Consider the following 20,982-nt stretch of genomic DNA (forward strand, 5'->3'; position numbering starts at 1 on the left):
TATATAATACAGACACCATCACAGTTGGTTAACCTTTATGGAATATTCGTTATACAATTGATATCGGATGTGTTCCTAATGTCAATGACCTCGCTTTTTGACGAATGTGACCTACCAAATAAGACTATTTACCGGCTTTGTAATAACATGATCAACACGACGAGTGCCACATTTTGAGCAGGATTTGCTTCCCCTTCCGAAGCACCGAAATCTAGCCTAGACTTTGGATGGGTCCGTGTTGTTTTGTTTCACTATTTGTGGCATTTTGTTCACGCATCATTGTCAATATAATGGAACTTTATGCGACTGTCGTACAATTGAGATGTTTAGCGATATAACACCAAGTTCAATCCACCATTCTCTTCATTTGAAAATGTCTGTATCAAGTCAGGAACGTGACAGTTGTTTTCCATTCAGTTAATGTGTTTTATCATTTGATTTTGTCATTTGATTAGGGACTTTCCGTTTTGAATTTGTGTTCAGCATTTTTGTGATTTTACTTTTCTCATACACCGCTAGATTAATATATAAATCACAATTTGAGACAGTACTTAAGAAGATGTATATGCAGTGATTTTATGAAAAAAATCAAAATCAAATATGGTTTAATAGTTAACAATAAGAATTAACATAACAGCCGTAAGAGTGTTTTTTTGTTTGTTTAAGATATCATGCTGTTTTAAATTTTATATGGTAAACTAAGCATTGCAATAGCTTCCAGTACTCTTATTTGTTACAATGTTTTTTGTTTGTACATCGTGTAAGCATACATCAGACAGTTTTACGTTTTTGATGCCTGGGTATGATTTTTCTCCATTTAAGCTGTCTCTATGGTTACCCATAGTTATATGCATCCTCACAATTTAGAAGAAAATAAATTTCGTTTTCCTGCATTTCGCAAAATAAACTAACATTTACATAAAGTCTGGCTTTGATCTTTTAAGACATCAATAACTTTGTAAAAATGTCATGGAATGATACAAAACTTGAAAAGAAGCTTATTAATAATCAAGTGATAGCCTACGAAGACCATTTTTAATTTTTTCAGTATTATACTTAGACTTTTAAACCGTCGGTATAACAAATCATTGTGGAAATAGTTATCAAAGGTACCAGGATTATAATTTAATACGCCAGACGCGCGTTTCGTCTACATAAGACTCATCAGTGACGCTCAGATCAAAACAGTTAAAATGCCAAACAAATACAAAGTTGAAGAGCATTGAGGACCCAAAAATTCCTAAAAGTTGTGCCAAATACGGCTAAGGTAATCTACTCCTGGAACCGTTTTGTACATTTTTTAGCACTTATTTTAGTTTTTTCGTTTTTACAGATGTGTTAGGTGAAAGATGGTTTAATCAAATTTCAGAATACTATTTCACTAGCATTGCATAGGCTTACTATGACTAACATAGGTTTTGGAAAGTGCGACAAGGAAAGCTTTTAAATCCGACAATTTTTCGAGTAATTCTCATACAAAGCTGAAATGTGTCACTATGGAATATGATAATGCATTGACATACAAAATTACAAATAGGATATCCTAACAGCTAACCTTGACATAATTTAACTTTGTATGAGAATCAATCGTTAAAATTGTCGGATTGTGTAAGGTATTTGGCACTATCAAGAAACACATATGCTGGTCATAGTAATCATAAAGGCCATACAATCATTACCAACTACAACCAGAAAATTTAATCAATAATATAACGGCTCAAATGAATCAAGGAGAAAGTAAATGAATCTTATTCCTTGAAAATAATTGTAAAATTGTTTTAATACATCCGATCATCAAATTTTTGTTCGAGAAATGAACTTTGCTATACAAGTTGCTATTTTAATACATTGTTCGTCTTTTTATGGTTATTATTGATGTCTACGAAAAAATGACATTCCTAAAAGATAACATATGTAAGTTTCAAAACAAGTAAAAGAAATAAATATAAAGACTACACCAAGACTATACAACACTACACATAATCAAAAATTAAACAACATTAAGCAAAGTAAAGTCGGGATACACTTATTAGGAATCAACAATACCTACTACACTAGTCAATTTCAAAAACATAGAAAGATATCTAAATGTTTCTATTTTAGTCATACAAATGATAATGAAAACTTTCATCATATTTGTTTTGTGAGGAAACAATTAATTAATTGGTCAAAAAAGACAATTAACTCTTTCAGGAAATAAGTTTTTATTGTTCCATATTCAAGTAATGTTTTCCTGCGTATTAGTCCTTGGAGAAGTATGTCACGTTTACCCTGTATTGGATAAAATTCCCATTGATATTTGACGAAACATGATGAGTGGGCAAAACTCGTTCTTATGTTGCAAAATAAGACTCTATTTATAGGAGGGAAAAGATATAATATAATCATTTTATAAATTTACTGTTTGCAAAAGTATGAATTATTCTAAATAGTAGGGATTTTCTTATCCCAGGCATATAACCAAGCTGTATTTAGCACCACTTTTTTGGAACTTTTGGTCATCAATGCTCTTCAACTTTGTTTTTATTCTGGCTCTCGACTTTTTTTATCTGAGCGCCACTGATAAGTCTTATGTAGACGAAACGCGCGTCTGGCGTATTAAGTTATAAGCCTGTCACCTTTTGGTAGCTATTATTAGTGTGTTTCTCTGTCCTGTATGTTCTCCCATTTACTTGTATTGTAGTCCTGTCATGTAATGTTGTCATTCTAATGTTTTAATTTTAATTAAAATGTCACAACAAGTAGGAACATGGCCATTGTTATATTATAGGTCGTTTCTGTGTGTGTTGCATTTTAGTGTTGTGTTTCTGCTGTGTCGTGGTTCTCCTTTTATATTTGATGTGCTTCCCTTAGATTTAGTTTCTAACTCGGTGTTTTTCTCTTAATCGATATATGAATTTCGAACAGCGGTATACTACTGTTGCCTTTATCCATTAAAAACAGCTGCAATACAATGATTTTTTTCTATACATAACATTAGATTTGTTGGCAAATACAGATTTTCGTTATGACGAGGTCCTTTCTCCATAAACTAATTTTCACTTAAAATGCAGCGCAAGAGGTTATTACAAAAATTGGACGCAACTATTTTAATGAATTGATAAATAACAAGTTACGCATATAGTGAAGCCCAATTAGATAAAAAAAAAATAATCATAAACATAAATAGGGACATACAAACATGTCTTTCAATCATAATGCTCATGAAATGACGAACAACTCGCCGGCGTGTGCCCATCTGACATTACTCTTACGTTTCTAAATTAGTCTTAACATATTTATTTATAGTAGATTGGGAAACAAGTTATTGCAACTTATATTAATTCCTTTCCACTATGCGGGTGAGATTGCTGCCTTGTAGCGTTGATATTAGCCTGCTCTTTTTCGAAAACCACGAGGGTGTCGTTGATGTGCAAGTGATATGGTTCTCTCTTAACACGGGTCAGCTAACTATCGTCCCCTTACGACGGACTATCATCATTTCCTCAAGACCATACTCGCAAATGGTGTCAATGGAGAGACGATAATTCAGTCTTGAAAATTTCTTAACGGAGCGGGGTTCGAACCGGGAACCTTTGTGTTAGTAGTCCGATGCACTAATCACTACACCACGACGGCTCTCTGTACGTTTCTGTATTAATTTGGTTATTATTTTTTATTAATCCTAATTCTGAACTCTTACGGATAAAACAACATACATGTAGATTAATGAACTCAACATAGGATAAAAATTGGTCACCAGACGCACGTTCCCCCTACAAACAATTGATCAGTGACTTTCAAATCTAAAGCTTTTATAGACAAAATAAAGTAAAACTTTAAAATAATTGAGGACCCAAGTGCAAAAAGGTTTTGCCAATTTATACAACTAGGTTAATATTGCAGAGATTCCTTAAACGTTTTGTAAAAAGTTAATGTATAGTTATGGCCATATCAATGATATTCCTGTTAAGTGCTTATTCCTAGCTTTGAAACCGCCTGTAGCTATTGATATATAAAATGATTTAAAGAATATAAAAAAGCTATTCAAGGTTTTATTAGATTGATAGTTTAATGTTCCTCTTAATACCAATCTTCCTTTTAAGTACATTATATGCAAATCATTTTGCATGTACGAATAGTATCTACAAGAGGGAAGAGGAACCTAAACAAATTTACTCGGTAACTGACAAAGTAGTTTTTAATTTGAGTTCTTGGATTAATAGTTAATTGAATCCAACTGAATATGATAATGTTTATTTTGTTATATATAAAGGTTTTATAATAAAGTTGAAGAAAAGAAAAATCAATTTAGTTTACTAAAGAGTATTTTATTCACAGGTTAGTGTGCTAGATTATGTTATTCAGAAAGTCTCAAAATTTAATGAACAAAAAATCCCCCGAGACAGACGAGTTATTTGATTAGTTAATCTCTGTGGTAATTTTATTTTTGAAGTTTAATTTACTTAGTTTACTTGTCTCATACATTAATCATTATTACAAATTTTAGTATATATGTTGCATGCTTGTTTATTTTTTTTACCTTGAAACAGCAACACAACAAAATGTAAAAAAGGGTTATACTAAAGTAGCTTGAATGTATACACACCCCTTACAGGTTTTGATACATGAAAAAAATAATAGATTTTTTCCCGGTTTCTGAAAATAGCAGGGAATTGTTGTCTAAAGCTAAAGGAACAGTATGACAACATTATGATTTTGGCTGTTAAAATAACTGAACACATGACTAAGGACGCCAATCAGTTTAGATTTTTTCATGTTCATTTGCTTTACATTTTGGTCCTTTTTGAGTTTGTTATCTCTTCAATGTTTGAAACAGGTCTTGAACTTTCACCTTCACTGTTGCCTCAAGTATCACTACAAGAGACACTCGAATATATACATTCCATGTAACGTAAGGAAAAAAATTAAAACGGGAACTAATCACAACATAAACGGTTGATTATGTTGAGAATACTGTGATCGTCCCTTAGCAATCAAAAGCAATACAAATATAGGAATTAAAAAAACGTAGTTGAAATAATTTTTCCTAAGTGACAATTTGATACGAGGAAATAATTAAAACTATACTTTACCAAAATTAATAAATTAATTGATTCATATAGGAGACATACACGCGACAATGCAGCTCTTCATTTTGACAATTTGCATAACGTTTTCCGGTAAGTTATGCATTTGGTTTTCTTTCACACATGACGATTACTTAATGTTGAGAAGCATACTTTTCATTAATTTGATAAGAAACAGTGAAAAGGGGTTTTAAAATTATGAAGCATAATCTTTTAAGGTTTTGAGGCATTATTTGAAATCAAACAAGTGTGTATAATTTGTCTTAATGCAAAAATAACTATTCACCGTTGGGTTTCTGGCTGAGGAAGGATTCTCAAAAAATATAAAAAGAAAAGGGGATTTCACGAATTTCAATATGGTTATGCAAGTTAGAAATAAAACTTTTATGTTTTTTTTTTAGAGTGTTTAATCTTTATCGGATTTCCCATAAGTAACTGGACAACAAGTTCCCAGGTATGCTCTTTACAAGAAGTTAACAACATCAACACCACAGACACATTTAGTAATTTATCAGAGAACACGACCTTCAAGGAAGGTGACAAAGCTTGGACTGGAACTGTGATAAAATACACCAAATTTGCTGCTTTTATAGGTATGTTACGTGTCTCACTAACAATTTCATTAATGGTTGACAAACGATCTAGTTTAGTACAATACCATTTATACATTCTACACATTACATATTAAACATAAAAGGAAACACGCTGAGAGTACAAATCAGAACAATGAAACACACATAATAAACCAATAGTATGTTACGAGCGTTTGTTTTTGAATTTCCCCTTGGAATTCAAACATAAACATTAAAAAAAATCATCCTTTTCTAAATAATATTGTAGAAATAGGTAATAATAGAAAAGGTAATGGACCCGGGGAATGTGTCAGAGACACAACCCGGCAGAAACAATTGAAGGCCAACAATAAAATAATTTGAATGTTTTAATTACCAGGATGTGGAAGAAGTTATTCACCTATTGATTCTGGCAAAAATGTACAAACTGTGGAAGATTGTTTACAACATTGTTCTGATTATTCATTTGCTTCGTACTTCGTACTCAAGGTAAGTTACTGTGAATTCAACAACTTGTATTTTGTGAATTTAACACTTTGTAGTGATAGTAGCAATATCAAAAGCTCAAACACATCAAACGAATGAATAACAACTGTCATATTCCTGACTTGGTACAGGTATTTTCTTATGCAGAAAATGATGAATTGAACCAGGTGTTACATAGCTTACTAAACCTCTCACTTGTATGAAAGTCGCATAAAATTTTATTATATTGACAATGATGCATGAACAAAACGCTCTGACATATTAGGTAAAAATGTCAAAAATAGGGGTTAAGCAGTCATCATTGAGTTATAATCTTAATCCCAATAAAGCAAACAAATATTTAACAAAGAAGCACAAAAAGGAATATATCAAATTCAACAACCTCATTCATTGCTTTCTTATTTTTTGTATTTCATTTATGTATGTTAAATCCACTCATTCATGATTGACATATTTGAAATAAAGGATACTACTGATACTAGAAGGACTGCTTCATACCTTGATCTTTTCCTCAACATTGACGTAGATGGACGACTTCACACGAAAATCTATGATAAACGGGACGATTTCAACTTCCCAATTATCAATTTCCCATTTCTCAGCAGTAACATACCCTCTGCCCCTTCGTATGGTGTTTACATATCACAATTGATACGTTATTCTCGTGCTTGTTCACACTATACGGACTTCAGATACAGGAGTGTGCTCCTTACTCAGAAACTGCTCCAACAAAGTTATGAGGAGGACAGATTAAAATTGACACTCCGTAAATTTTATGGACACCATCACGAATTGGTGGATCCATACGATGTCACTTTGACCAAACTAGCTAAGGACATTTTTACCACATGATATATTGTGGTTTGTCATTATGTTGTTTAATTTTTTAATTACCAAACGTGACTAAAAATGCAATATCAGTATTTAGTTCAAATATAATCTAAAATCAATCCTAATTCTATCTTATTCATTCAAATGTGACGTCATTTTTCATTTTTTAGTGATCTGTTTTACAAATTCAAATGACGTAATTTTTTTGTCATTTTTTACAATTTCAAATATGACGTCACTTGGCGTTGAGGTTTAAACTTATTCGGATGTGTCTACATTTTGTGTTGCAAATGTCTGGTTATGTAATGTATTTCAGTTGTTTCCTGTAATTAGTTAATACTTCAGTTTCATCATGTAAATCTTATTTGTAAATCAAAATTGTATAGTAATTTTATAAATTTACTGTTTGCAAAAAAATAAATTATTCTAAATAATAGGGATGCTCTGCTAACTAACAGAAAACCCTGGCCGTTTTTGGCATAACCTTTTTTGATATTTTGGTCCTCGATGCTATTCGACTTCGTGCTTGTTTCGGCTTTCAAACTTTTGTATCTGGGCGTCACTATTAGATCTTGAGTGGACAAAATGCACTTCTGGCGTATTAAAATTTTGAACTTGTTGCCTTTTGTTGGCTGTTGTTCGTGTGTTTCTTTGTCAATTGTGTGCTCCAATTTATTTATATTGTAGTCCTGTGGTGTTGAGTTGTCATTTTAATGTTATATTTCACATGTCTATAAAAGGGGAGGTTTGGCATGCCACAAAACCAGGTTCAACCCACCATTTTTTCCTTTAAAATGTCCTGTACCAAGTCAGGAATATGGCCATTGTTATATTATCGTTCGTTAACGTTGCGTCGTTTGCTTTCTCTTATTTTTGAGTGTAAATTGACATTGCGATAAGACGTGTCACGGTACTTGTCTATCCCAAATTCATGTATTTGGTTTTGATGTTATATTTATTATTCTCGTGGGATTTTGTCTGATGCTTGGTCCGTTTCTGTGTGTGTTACATTGTAGTGTTGTGTCATTGTTCTCCTCTTATATTTAATGCGCTTCCCTCAGTTTTAGTTTGTTACCCCGATTTTGTTTTTTGTCCATGGATTTATGAGTTTGAACAGCGGTATACCACTGCTGCCTTTATTTAAGTACTTTGACAGAATCCTTACCCGACAGGCTGATGTTTAGATTAACACTAAATTTGACGTAGAATCGCGCGTTTGACGAACATATAACTTGATCAGAATGTAAAAGTCACAAAGGTAGATATACAATAATTTTGTCGTTCACAGTTTGAACCCGATATAGTTTATAGTTCTTCTAATATTAGTGTCTAACTATAAAATAAGGCATATATTAATCTTTGTTTCATTTCAATTTCATACTGGAATTTGTTCTCACTTGGTATACACTGCTAAAATTATTGCCTTAACCTTATTATCCTGTTGAATTTGGTATTGACTTTGCCTTTTAGTATACGCTTTTGACATTTTATTCTCGCAAAGCATTATAGTTACTTTCGTTCTATTGAGTTATAAATTCTAAAAAAAATACAATGTGTTTCGTCCTGTCTCGTTGTTTAATTGTTATGATGCGCTTCTGTGTATTTTAGAGTTCTAAATGCTACTGCCTTAAAAATAAACCTACAATTAATGGTGACATAAATGACTGCAGAACAGTATGCACCAATGCCAGCTACACTCCTTGTAGTTCCGGTCGGTCAGCTCTGGTATTCTCATTTGTTGAAGGTAATATTAATATGGTGTTAGATTGGATATATCAATTTCAAACCATTTTTTTTTATATATTGTATGCGAAACTAGAAGTCTATCACACAATTGACATTTAAATCATGTTATCCATCGTATTCATTTGCAGCATTTTATCATTTCATTCTTTTACAGATATCAAAATCACGACAACAAATACGTATATAGAACAAGAATGTGTTACAACAAATAGAGACCAAAACCGATTTACTGTCAGTGACTGCAATGCAAAATATTTATACGGATGTAGGAATACATCAAGTAAGATTGTCATTATTTATAGAAAGGAATAATCATAAATCGATTCGTAGTGTAACATTTAAAAGTACCAAATCGATAAAAGATTAGAAGTGTTCATCTATTTTTTCCACAAAATTATGAATTACAGCATCAAGTTTTAATTCGTATTTGCTTGACATGTAAATATATATCATATTTTTGTATCCTTATATTTGAAGATGATATATTTATAAATGAATCATTTTTAATAAATAGCATATTGATTTAATACCAATTTTAGCTGAGCTTATAAGACAATCATGGCATAATTATCAAGAAAGATGTTTAAAAGAGGGAAGTTTTGTATTGTTTAACAGAAATACTATAGGAAGGCGGGCCAAAAATAATGGAAAATTCTGGACTCCAATTTTTAGGTCACATGCATTGGTTTCAGGTAATTATTACACTGCTAGTCTGCTACCAAATGTTCGATAATTCTGTATTACCATTTGCTATGTTTTGTATAAATATTGTGGCATATTCAATGTTAATTTACAATAGGAAACAAGGAACATATGGACAAAGGAAAGATGAAATGTCAATCGTAAAAATAATATGCAAATGAGACAAGTCAAAAGCACAATCTCAGATGAACTTTGCCTCGGAACCGTAACTCATAGGTCCTTCTGAAATTTTGGACAATTTGCGGACTATGGAGCTACGGATTTTGCCTTTTATCTAAACTTTCGGAATTCCGACCCAGGTTCAGGTCGCACATATTTGCCGTTTGTATTACGTATCACCCGTACACAGCTGTGTATACAGTTTGTTTTGTTAGATATTGTTTTATCATTTGATGTGCCGATTTATGTTTGAATATTAATTTCATTGACACTATTAATTTAATATTTTTTTTGTATTCCTCCCCGTCTGTTTTGTTGAGCCATTTTAAATCTAGTCGTGTCGTGGTAGTAAGCAGATCAAATATATGAAAACTAATTCATTTGCAGGAAAACATTCAGGAACAAAATTTTGTGTTGCCGTAAAGAAAGGAAAGACAAATGAATTTACTGTGGAAGAATGTTCAAGAAAGTTTCCATTCCTCTGTTCCCGGTCAAGTTAGTGTGCAATTTCAAATCTTCCTTCTAGCGACTATATTTCTTATATTGATTATTTTCAATGAAGAAGAATACGTCCAACCCTCCTTTTTTTTTTTTTAAGAAAATGAAAATGATATTAAAAAAAAAGCATCACTCACTTTTTTAAGTATAACAATTGTAATTCTGAAGAGCAATTATTTTGAAAAATCCCTGACCCTAGAATAAAAATAAACTAGACGCTCTGAAGAGCCTGTGTCGCTCACCTGTATTCACTGATGCTTTGGAAATCATGTTAAATAAGGTTAAAATCAAAATTAATAGTATTAGATATTATATATTATAATGATGTCTAAGATAATAACAAAAAGCTGCAAAATTTACGTAAATTTACTTACTCAGGGGCAGCAGGGGTTGTCGGATTTGTCTGAAAAGTGCAGAGCAGAAAATTCCAAATCTGATGAACATTTTTGCCATCGTCAGATTTGCTCTAATTGCTTTAGTTTCAGAGATATTAACCAAAAACTGCATTTTACCCTATGTTCTATTTTTGACCATGTTGGCCATGATGGTTGGAAAACGGGGTCATCGGGCTCATTTTTAAACTACATACACTAGTGATGATTATGGCAAAGTTTGATTAAATTTGGGCCATTAGTTTCAGAGAAGGCGATTTTTATGCCCCACCTACCGAAGTAGAGGGGCATTATGTTTTCTGGTCCGTGCGTCCTTCCGTGCGTCCTTCCGTCTCTGCGTCTGTTCGTCCGTCCGTCCCATTTCAGGTTTAAGTTTTTGGTCAAGGTAGTTTTTGAAGAAGCTAAAGTCCAATCAACTTGAAACTTAGTACACATGTTCCTTATGATATGATCTTTCTTAATTTAAAACAAAATTAATCTTTTGACCCCATTTTCATGGTCCACTGAACATAGAAATTAAAAGTGTGAGTTTCAGGTTAAAGTTTTTGGTCAAGGTAGTTTTCAATGAAGTTAAAGTCCAATCAACTTGAAACTTAGTACACATGTTCCCTTTTGGTTGATCAATTTACTTTTTTTTTAAGGCCAAATTAGATTTTTTACCCAGTTTCACGGTCCATTGAACATTGAAAATGATAATGCGAGTGGGACATCCGTGTACTTTGGACACATTCTTGTTGTAAAAGTTAACAGACAAAAGTCAGGTCAGGTGAGCTAAAAAAAGCGTATTTATGTATTTTATCAAAATCCGAATTCACTAGTGTAGAAAATCTGTTTCTATTTATATGTTTCAGTATCGAGGAATAAGATCGCTTACAGTCCACATATTGTGACATTTCCTGCATCGAGTAAGTTGGTTTGATTTTATGAATAATTGTGAAGTCATTCTGTTATATTCGAAATACAACAAACCACACAACAGTTTCCTCTTTAGTTAAAGAGAGGCGAAAAATTTCAAAGAGATAATCAAACTCTATAATCTAAAACGAACGGATTGATTGATTGATGTTTGACATCAATTTCAGCGCCATAAACCTTTATCGTGACGGTCAGTTTTTATTGGCAAAGGAAGCAGGAGTGCCCTGACATAACAATTGACCTTCGACAGGAAAACTATCAATGCTTGGCAATTATGAATATCATGGTAAGCACCACTACTGCAGGGTGCTTTTGGAATACCATTGACTTTCGCAATGTTGTGTCAAAATAATATTGGGTTTATGATTTCTAAATTCGTAATGAAAGAAACTTCGAACTTTATTTGGCCTTTTCAACTTTTTTGGATTCGCGCGTCACTGATAAGTCTATTGTATACGAAACGCGCGTCTGGCGTATACACAAAATTAAGTCCTGGTATAGTCAAAGGTACCAGGATTGTAATTTAGTACGCCAGACGCGCGTTTCGTCTACATAAGACACACCAGTGACGCTCATATCAAAATATTTATCAAGCTAAACAAGTAAGAAGTTGAAGAGCATTGAGGATCCAAAATTCCAAAAAGTTGTGCCAAATACGTCTTAGGTAAACTTCTCCTTGGATAAGAAAATCCTTAGTTTTTCGAAAAAATTTAAAGTTTTGAAAACAGGAAATTTATAAAAATGACCACAAAATTTATATTTATGTCAACACCGAAGAGCTGACTACTGGGCTGTTGATACCAACGGGGACGAAACGTCCACCAGCAGTGGCATCGACCCAGTGATGTAAATAGTTATCAAAGGTACCAGGATTATAATTAAGTACGCCAGTCGCGCGTTTCGTCTACATAAGACTCATCAGTGACGATCATATCAAAATATTTATCAAGCCAAACAAGGACGAAGTTGAAGAGCACCGAGGATCCAAAATTCCAAAAAGCTGTGCAAATAAGGTAATCTATTCCTGGGATTAGAAAATCCTTAGTTTTTCGAAAAAATTAAAGTTTTGTAAACAGGAAATTAAAAAACAAAATGACCACAAAATCTATATTCATGTCAACACCGAAGTGATGACTATTGGGCTGTTGATACCCTCGGGGACGAAACGTCCACCAGCAATGGCATCAACCCAGTGGTGTAAATAGTTATCAAAGGTACCATGATTATAATTTAGTACGCAGGACGCGCGTTTCGTCTACACAAGACTCACCAGTGACGCTCATATCAAAATATTTATCAAGCCAAACAAGTACGAAGTTGAAGAGCATTGAGGATCCAAAATTCCCCAAAAATGAGTCAAATACGGCTAAGGTAATCTATTCCTGTGATAAGAAAATCCTTAGTTTTTCGAAAAATTTAAAATTTTGTAAACAGGAAATTTATAAAAATGACCACAAAATTTAGTATCTTTATGAGTTTATTTGTTCACAATCGTATGGGTCAAGAAATTGACGATTTTTTAGTACCGTCATTTTTTCTAGCTTCTTTCTACTTCATACTCTCTTAAATTTTGTAAAAATGTTTCGACACGTTTTTACGATACCTTTGACATGGGTGTGTTCAAAAGTACGCAAATAAACCTAAATGACGAAAAAAACAAATATGTTTTTATGTAGCACTGATACCCAATTAAAGTCAAACAAATATAGCGGATTTATCTTAAAAGTCACATTTCAAGGTCCTTAATCTTTTGTATTCATATAAATGGTGACAACTTGCCTAACCTGCCTAACCCCGTTAGTGATTTCTTTGTGACATTTGATTATTAGTGTAAGTTAAAACAGGAAAATATAAATATATATTTGTTTGGGTGTGTGGGTGTGTTTATGATAATACTCACCTCATGATTCTTCCTATCCCGGATAAGATTATTAATTCTGTGATAATCAAAATGCATGCAGGGTTTTTGATTCGCCACTCTCTGAAGCATGTTTTAGGAGATCAACAGATTCTTCCTTATTCTGAAATACTCCTCCAAAAACCTGGTTAGTAATAACTTTGCATATAACTTCTAGTATCACGAACAAAGAAAATTCAAATCAACCATAATGATTTCTACATAATGAAAGTATTTTGCAATAACAACGTAATTCTGGTCCCATGAATGATACTTTTATTTGTTTTAGAAGTTTTATTAAAGAAAACCGACTTACTTTTTTATGATATTATAAGATAACCTTTGCTATGTTTTTATTGTTTATTTTAGTCGCAGCGGTAGAACTTGTAGTAATTATTATCCTGGTATTTCTGGTAGTTGTTATCAGTTTTAAATCATATAAACGGTAAATATACCATGCGTTTTAAGAAATCTTCAGGTAACTTAAATATAATTGCTTTTTACGTCCTGACAAATCTTACTTCTTGAAAAAACAATTTGATTTCCACAACAAGTACAACGAAGATGATACCATCAAAATGCTGGACTTTTTGTTCGACAACATATTAGTTGAGTTTGGTATGCCAATATTATAGCGGACATCTGGATTTCCAATGAGCACTAATTGTGCCTCACTAGCGGCTGTCTTATTTTTGTACTTAAAGAAAGCAAAATCACCTAGAACATGAAATAAGAATCAGCAGTTTGCATACTTTTATTATTACAGTTTTAGAATAAGTATATTAAAGATGTTTTGTCACTCTATATTCCAATTTGCTTTCTTCTCAAATATTATAGTGATTTTAAGATTAAAACAAATATCGATATCTGAATGTCTATTTCAAATCTTTTTTTGTGATATTGACACTAATTGACTTCATGAAACAAGAACCTATGACAAACGTGGTGATTTCAGATTTAAACACTAATATAGTCGTCTCTGTCAGATTTTCGATAATGACACTTTGACAGTAGAGGCATGCATCGCAGGAGACACGTACCCAGTCGACACAACCGGTATCGCTCTATCTATAGTACAAGCAAGTCCCTCATTTTTATTGTTGACTCGATTTGCTTCTTTCTACTCTAGATATACAGCGGTAAACTACTGTTGTCTTAATTTATCAACATTTGAAAACTTTCTATAACATATAGAGTTTACTTAATATCATATTTATTAGTTATTTCATGAGTTCATTTGATTTTTCATGTGTTTACTAATTTAGTTTTCATTGAATTCGATCTTTATTGATGAGAAACTTTGCACATAACGATACCTTTTAATTTTATCCGTCTGCTAGTCGTAGGAAACAATTTCTAACAACATACATAATTTTACAGACTACGTATTTACGAAGAACAACTAAAGCAGGTAAACGAACGGTTACCTGGTACAGAATTTTCAAACTATACCGGAATAGAAGATTCTAACGAAGAGGGTAATAGCCCAGGATATAACGAATTGTCCGATGACTCGACACAACATAATGAATCGGAATTTGAACCACCAAAGGACAATGTTTATAGCCAAGGTTATCTGATGTCTGAACAACATTACCACACAATACCGGAAGTTGAAGTGCATTATGCAGAGGCAAACGTAGCAGAAATTTATGGCGACAAAGAGCATATTGGCAACGGTGGTTATTTAGTACCTGTTGCATAGTATTGGCTGTGTCGGGTGTCTTGTAGTAAAGATTTACATGTATAACATTTAACATTGGTAAAAACATAAAGAAATCAATATTAAGCACTTATAGTTTCAGGAAAAGAATATAAAATTATCAAACCAAGTTAATAGAACACTGATACTAATATAATAGTAATAGAAAATACGTCAAAATCTTGAATTCATACTCTGTAAGATGTTTTTTTGTTTCTTTAACTTTAAGCTATATAATAGGATATACTAGATAAGGGTTCTTATTAAGAGTAGAACAGTCTTTCGAAAGAAGAAAAGTTGTCTGTGTTGCTTTAGTATTTCCAGTTTTTTGGACCAGACTGAAGCTGTCAGCCACATTCAACAGCCAATTAAGATAGCAGCCACTTTTTTTCAGCAGCCAACTTTATAGATAAAAAAAAAAATGAAGAAAACGCGAATGTTCCAAAAATCTTTATTTTAATATACTAGCACCTCCTTCAAAATTTTACATTTAGGTGAGTTTTGAAAGTTGTAAATCAATTTATAAACCAATGATGCCAGCAGCCACGTTTTAAAGATGGGTCTATTTGTTTTAAAAAAAAATATCGATCTTTGGCTTGTTTTTGAATTTCTTATGATTAGAATATCAAATCAACAATGCCATGGAAAACACTAAAAAAGTAAAGTCACAAAAATTACTGAACTCCTAGAAAAATTCAAAGTGGAATATCCTTAATTAAATGGCAAAACCAAAAGCTCAAACTCATCAAACGAATGGATAACAAACGACCAAAAGACACACAATAGTTTGTTTGTTTCAACTGGACATTTCTAAGTTGCAAGTAAACATTTTAGCATTTCACACTACCAACACGACATTGCTAAGTCCCAGGTTGAGGTTTCAAACGAGGGATCGTTTAAGAGCCTACATCAATAGAACATGTGACTTGATTATACTCAGATGTTAAAAGCCCTTTCTGCTTGCAATCTCACATGGAACTTACATGTAACATACTCAAAAGAGAATTTTACAAATAGGACGGTTTGTTTACAAGTAGTCTACTCGGTGGAAAATGGAACTTAAAATATACAACAATTCTTGTATATCAAGCTCGTGACTGTTTTTAAGTTTCTTTATCGAAAACAAAGTATAAAACTACCAAACCAAGTTAACAGAACACCCATGCTTATATTATATATCAAAACCTAGGAATCATATTCTAGAAGATTTTTTTTTCTATGCCTTTAAGCTGGCTATAACAGAAAAACACTTTTTAGTTAGACTAAGAGTATAACAGTGTACCAAACGATGAAGGTGGAAATCCATGTAAATACCAGTAAAGTCGGCAGCCACATTTTATTATGCTTCGTACGATGTGTGTTGTTTTCGAAACTGGTTTACTATGACCGTTTCTGAAGTGATGTTTTAAACTCAATAAACGAAATCTGTGTATCACTGACAAAGGAAGGAAATGTCCAAATAAATGCAAATACTATTGTTTGTCTTTAGTTTGTTTTATGTGTTTTGTCATGGCATTGTAAATTTGATTTCGATGGTTTTTGGTATCTTTTTCCTTATTTGGAACATTTGTTAATTATTGAAAGCAAAATATCAACTCAGAACTGAAGTTCCTGCGAATATATTTTTTTGTTTACATAGTACTATTAATAAATTAGGTTTTACCTTTGTCCTGTCAAATCAATGAGTTACAATGTATGATGGACTATTACTTGCTTACACTTTACCGAGATCACGTGATTTTTTCTGATATGCAACGCATCTTTCACAGATTGCCTGAAAAAGACATAATGTAATTTTTGGTTCATTTGTGATAACATTTACATACCATGTTATGAACTATTAGTTATATTCTCATATTAAAGTATAAATGTTTCTCAACAAGACAACAGTGTTTGAAATACTCAAAAAAGTAGACCCTCTTTAAACAGATATTCGTTAACTGGACAGAAAACAACCGATATAAAAATTTAAAAAAGATTCAGATTTCGAATACGAGAGGTTGCTGAACTTTTCTGGTATATAATATATAATTGGGAAAGCAGTGAGTATCAAATATCCATGTGAAGCAGTCAGAAATCTGTTCTTATTTTGCATTTAAGTAGATTTAATGGTATTTGACTGATATTTGGTATTTTTATCTGTTATTGCAAAGGTCAATAAACGGGCCATTGTCCAAAGATTACTACAAGCCGGAAGAGATGACATGAAAAGTGTTTCTAATGTTACAACATGCTCTGAAAGTTGCACTATCGAATATTTTAGATACTTATTGTCTCTGTTACTTTGTAATTTGTATATATTAAGATTATAGTTGTGAGACTTTTAGATAATTGATTCCCAAAACAATTTTTTTTGTTGTCAATGTTTTGTAAGTTCGCGCGTAGTGTTTTTGCATCGTGAAAAAATAAACCATTCCCTTTAATTCTATTACGTTTGCCCTTAAAAAATAATGTAATAATATATGATGCCATTTGATATGTCTTAAACTACGGCTAGTATAATGAAATGAGAAACACAATAAGAAAGAATTATAAATATTTTATCTTCAAGCACGTGTCGTGGTTTTTTCCAAAGCAGGTAGATTGAGCATATTAATATCTTGGAAGGGTATTTTGTGCTTTAATAATTACATTGTTCATAGATATTTTTATAAACTGTATATCGTACAGTTTCCTGTAATATATTGAAATACAGGATCAGTCTGCCCATCTTGACGCATTCAGTTTTGGTTTGCTTTTGAGGAGTAATTAAGGTCTACATGCATCGTTAATATTGATATTAACTGCAATCAATTTCCTGAATTTCAACCGATTCTATAAAAGAGAGGCGAAAGATACCAGAGGGACAATCACACTCATTGATCGAAAAATAAACTGACAACGCCATAGCTGAAAAAGGAAATGACAAACAGACACACAATAGTACACATGACACAACATAGAATAAGCAACACAAACCCCAATTAAAACTGGGGGCGATCTATAAGGGTATTTTTATTACAAAATTGGTAAATAGTGTTATTCAGTGGATCATATTCATTAAAAGGGAACGGGATTGTAGTTGCGACATTAATAATATATTCGATATCATCTGTAAAACGGATAGTTGATCTGGTGATAGCGTCCGTAAAAAATACGAAGGAATATTTCCAACTTCCCATTTGACATTCTTGGTTTAATAGCTTCTTTGTGAGCAACAACCCTCTATCAAAGAAATCATGATCAGCAATACAAGCACGGGAATATCGTATTAATTGGGAGATATGTATATACTCCGTATGTAGGTGCTGCTGGAATATTGCTAGATAGAAATGGAAAATCCACAGTTCGTGAGCTGAAATCATCTCTTTTTGTCGTAAATCTTTGTTTTCAACCGACCCTCATTGTCAATTGCTAGATGTAAGTCAAGATTTGAGGCCGACTTAACTGTATAAAGTGTGTGTAATATAATTAAGACAACATTAACAACACGCAATGAATAAAATATCAGGAATACTGCCATAGCGCTTTGGTGTAAAACAATAGAAGTAAAGGAAGTACAAGATTAAGTGGTAATAATGTTTCTTAAGTGACGAGTCCATACGAGGAAATAAAAAATAACACTTCACCAGAAAACATATAAATCTATTCAATCAGCAAACATTAATGTTTTGATACAATTATATATTTTGAGCTTTTTTATTTCGTTATATGGTAAGTAATGCATTTCATTCATTCACTCAGATGACGATTGTTTAGAGTGGTGTTTAATGTATTGTTTCGTCTTTTTTCATTAGTCAATAGTATTTATCGTCTTCTGTGGACTATGGTGTTTCATTGCCGCTTATCTATCTACCTATTGTAGTTGACATGCATGCAGCTAAAACTGTCAATTTGATTTATATAAATATCATTCTATATTTCGTTCAAAACATGCACAACATTTTTTTTTATATCCAATTAGGACTGCAATAACAAAAACACCAAGGGGACAATGCAGAACATAAATGTTTTAACAACGGTCTAGTTTTGCATCGGTAACAGAAGCTCTCAGATCAAAACCAAATCTGTACAAACAAAAAATGGAAATACAGTCACATATATAATTAAAACCCAATTGTTCAAAGAACAATTGAAGGTCTTTCGACCCATAAAGATCAATCTTGATAGAACTATGAAAATTCACTTTGAAATAAAATATCCTGCGTCAAATAATAGCTTATTGTACACTGAATCCAAAAATGTATGGTTTCTATGCATTTTTTGTTCTAAATAAGGGAGATAAATTGTTACTTCCGATTTTAAATATGTCACTCTCAGATTTATTTGATCGTTTATTTGATACTGATTCATAAAATATATTGTTCAATATACTTTTACATTTAATAAGTATACAAAATAGCTACTTCCGGTTTACACAAGGTTACTTCCGGTTGGCTTTTTCGTGGTTAAGTGTCTTGCAACGTAATGCAAATAGTCCCATGGCTTTGTCATGTATACATATTAGGTAAAAGCAAAGGTCAAAATCTAGAACGTCTATTTTACCTATGACCTTGAGTTCAATTTCAAGGTCATAAACCAAGGGCTTCAAATCAAAAGACCATAGGTCTTTATTATATATGGTTAATGAGTTATATCACTATATGCCTAATTTTTAATATAAGAGGGGAGAAAACCCAAATATAATGTTAGCGTACACTTTCTACCAAACTTCGTGTGTGACGACATGTCGCAATTTACAAGTTAGTAAAAATATGTTGTCGACATCTTATACAGTTTTTAAAAAGTATTGAAAATAAAGCCAAAATCAAAATTTGAAATATGCCCTTGACCTCTGACATTAACCTAATTTTCTTTTTTTGGATCGAGGACCTCAAATCAAAAGATCCTAGGTCTCTATTTCTTATTGTTTACAAGATAAAATGCATATCCCTTATACCAAATGCATAAGGGGAAATAAATCTCATATGGAGTGTTCATATCGCTTCGTTCAAAATAGGACAAATCATGCGAAGAATATAACGAGCAATTTTAAAAAAATATTTTGTCGCTTTCGTTTACGGTTATGGAAGAGATGTGGTCACAAGGAAAACAGCGGTCGGGGAGATAACTCTTACAAATAAAATTGTTCGGCTTAGTTTTGGTGAAAATAAAAAACACATAAACTGTATGATACTATATAAAAAATATCTTAGAGACATACTGCGAAACAAAAAAAACACGTCAAAACAAAAGTTGGCGAAAGAAAATATTTATAATCAGAACAAATATAATAGGTCTTTCCACAGAAAAGTGACAATAAAGTAAAAAAAACCTACAGAGAAAAACCAAGGAGTTCCTGTGAGCATGTAACTCCTGTTAAATTGTATTAATGATTCATAAACATCCCATATCATTTTGGTCTTTTCAAATGTCTTAGATATGTCTTTTTTTCATTCATTTATAACAAAAAAGTGAAATTATATGCATTTTGTTTTTAAAACTGAAAAAAATCACAAAAATACAAAATTGACAGCATGGTAAATTTTACACAAAAAAAGCTTCACAATATGATAAAACTTTCTTATATTAACACCTACCTAAAGTTTTTGTAAGTAAAATTTATTCAGATTGGTCCACTTCATATTTATAGAAAGTATGAGAAAAAGTTTAATTGTGGAACTGTCATTTTTTTCATGATAATAGCTCAAAAATAGGTAAAAATCGATGAAAAATGGGAAAATCATCAAAATGTGGCATTTTCAAAGAGCCGTAGCAAAAAAAAAGAAGTGCACCACCATATGATTTTTTTTTTCACCAATTATTTTGTTACAGTCTTATAAACCCAAAAATCAGGTTAAGAAAAAAAGTTTAATTCTAGAAATGTTTGGCTCCTCAGAGGTGTACATCCTTAAGATGTTTTTAGCCTGTCTTCCCAATATGTTTCACCAATAGCCACCAGTGATTAAGACATTCGTATGAACAACTGGTGACCACATGTAAAGATAGCAAAACACCAATTCATTCAAAACAAACGCTATAACTGGATGTGGAA

General features: G+C 32.2%; 1 protein-coding gene across 1 annotated transcript; it reads left to right on the forward strand.

Moving 5' to 3' along the window:
• The first annotated feature begins 5,115 nt into the window (after window positions 1–5,115).
• Window positions 5,116–18,568, forward strand: LOC139489899 (uncharacterized). Its single transcript, XM_071276744.1, has 10 exons — window positions 5,116–5,162; window positions 5,471–5,662; window positions 6,021–6,130; window positions 8,567–8,702; window positions 8,859–8,984; window positions 9,244–9,396; window positions 9,953–10,060; window positions 11,307–11,360; window positions 13,637–13,712; window positions 14,648–18,568. The coding sequence occupies exons 1-10, from the start codon at window positions 5,123–5,125 to the stop codon at window positions 14,970–14,972; spliced, it is 1,320 nt and encodes a 439-aa protein (XP_071132845.1). The 5' UTR covers window positions 5,116–5,122; the 3' UTR covers window positions 14,973–18,568.
• The last annotated feature ends 2,414 nt before the right edge of the window (window positions 18,569–20,982 follow it).

The sequence above is a fragment of the Mytilus edulis genome, chromosome 9 (genome assembly GCF_963676685.1).
Source record: "Mytilus edulis chromosome 9, xbMytEdul2.2, whole genome shotgun sequence".
Classification (NCBI taxonomy): Eukaryota; Metazoa; Mollusca; class Bivalvia; order Mytilida; family Mytilidae; genus Mytilus; species Mytilus edulis.